This window comes from Pyxicephalus adspersus, chromosome 12, assembly GCF_032062135.1.
Source record: "Pyxicephalus adspersus chromosome 12, UCB_Pads_2.0, whole genome shotgun sequence".
Lineage (NCBI taxonomy): Eukaryota > Metazoa > Chordata > Amphibia > Anura > Pyxicephalidae > Pyxicephalus > Pyxicephalus adspersus.
Window position 1 is genome coordinate 1,026,747 of NC_092869.1, and position 1,295 is coordinate 1,028,041.

The 1,295-nt window shown below is 45.3% G+C and overlaps 1 protein-coding gene across 2 annotated transcripts in view; it reads right to left on the minus strand.

The window, feature by feature from the left end:
• POGZ (pogo transposable element derived with ZNF domain) overlaps positions 1–1,295 on the minus strand; it is a 15,154-nt gene that overhangs the window by 8,323 nt on the left and 5,536 nt on the right. For both annotated transcript variants that reach the window (XM_072427552.1, XM_072427551.1), the window contains exon 7: positions 952–1,260. In XM_072427552.1, the coding sequence (XP_072283653.1) occupies positions 952–1,260 (309 nt within the window). The remainder of the gene's footprint in view (positions 1–951; positions 1,261–1,295) is intronic.

Consider the following 1,295-nt stretch of genomic DNA (forward strand, 5'->3'; position numbering starts at 1 on the left):
TTTTTTTTTTTTTTTTTCTACACAGGAGTTGTGATTTATTATAAACCCCTTTAATGCCACTTTCCCTACCGCTCCATTATGGCCACCAATGGAGGATGTGCTTGGAGGAGCTCCAGTTAGAGCTTACACAGGGTTGAGGAATGCCACCTTGCCTCCATGGGACTGTGCTGAGTCAATTGCCAGGGATCGGGATTACAACATGAGAGGAAATGGGAAAAGTCACAAAGTCCTGTATGCAGCAAAGTGCTGGGCTTTGTCCTAACTCCAGCAAGCTGAATGGAGCAGGGAAATGCAACAGTTCTTACAGAAAAGGTTCTCCTAAATTTTAATATTTTCATTTTTCTGCTTTAAAAACCATTTTATAATGACAGCCCTGGAGGACACCATATGAGTGGAGTCATGTATAAACTTTTGTCTGGAAGGCCACCTTACAATCCATCAATGTATTTCTCACAGTATCCTCAGCATGTACATGCATGCTGTAAATTAATTGTTGGTCTCAGAATCCCACTAGGATCTCACTTTTTAGGCATTTGTCCCACTGAAGCCATTGTAAATGACATTAACAAACAAGGGAAGATCACCCACTGGGCAATAGAGGAGTATGAAGCATCAGCAGCTAATGTGGGGAGTTCTAAGATAGCTTAGAAGATTAAATTTTTGGCCTGCATGGGCCAATCTGTGCCCAGAGTTATCACTGTGAGGTCTATGGATAAAAATCCGTCCACAGGCTAAAACTAACACACAGGAGCAGTAAAGCTCAATTCCGTGTAGGCAGAGAGAAGGATGGACAATTCCAATGGCCAAGTGTATTGGTGCCAATGGCCTGAAACCTGCAAAGTAAACAACTGGTCAAAAAATGTGCCTCATTGTTCTCTCTTTGCAGTGCTGCTCTCTCTTACCCAGTCACATGACTAATTAAGGAGATTCCAGTTTTGTTTTGTCCCTTACCTAGTTTGGGATTGGTGCTGGGATTGTTCTGGTTCTGTGGGATGGTCAGCGTCTGCACTGGCTGCTGCATTGTGATTTGTTGAATGGGCTGGCTGGGTGCAAGTGTGGTAGACGTGCTGGAGATAGTCTTGCTGACTTGTGTCTGAGACTGCGGCACTGGGCTTCTTATAGTCAGAGTGGCCGGAATGACGGTGGTGAAAGTGTTGGTGGTTGGGCGCACTGGGACGTTTGAAGACTGTCGGACTTGGGTCACCTGTGAGAAGACCTGGGGGACGCCCACTGCTGGTTTCATAAACTGAGTGCCCGGGGCTGGACAGGAAAAAACAGAATTACAGATTACCGAT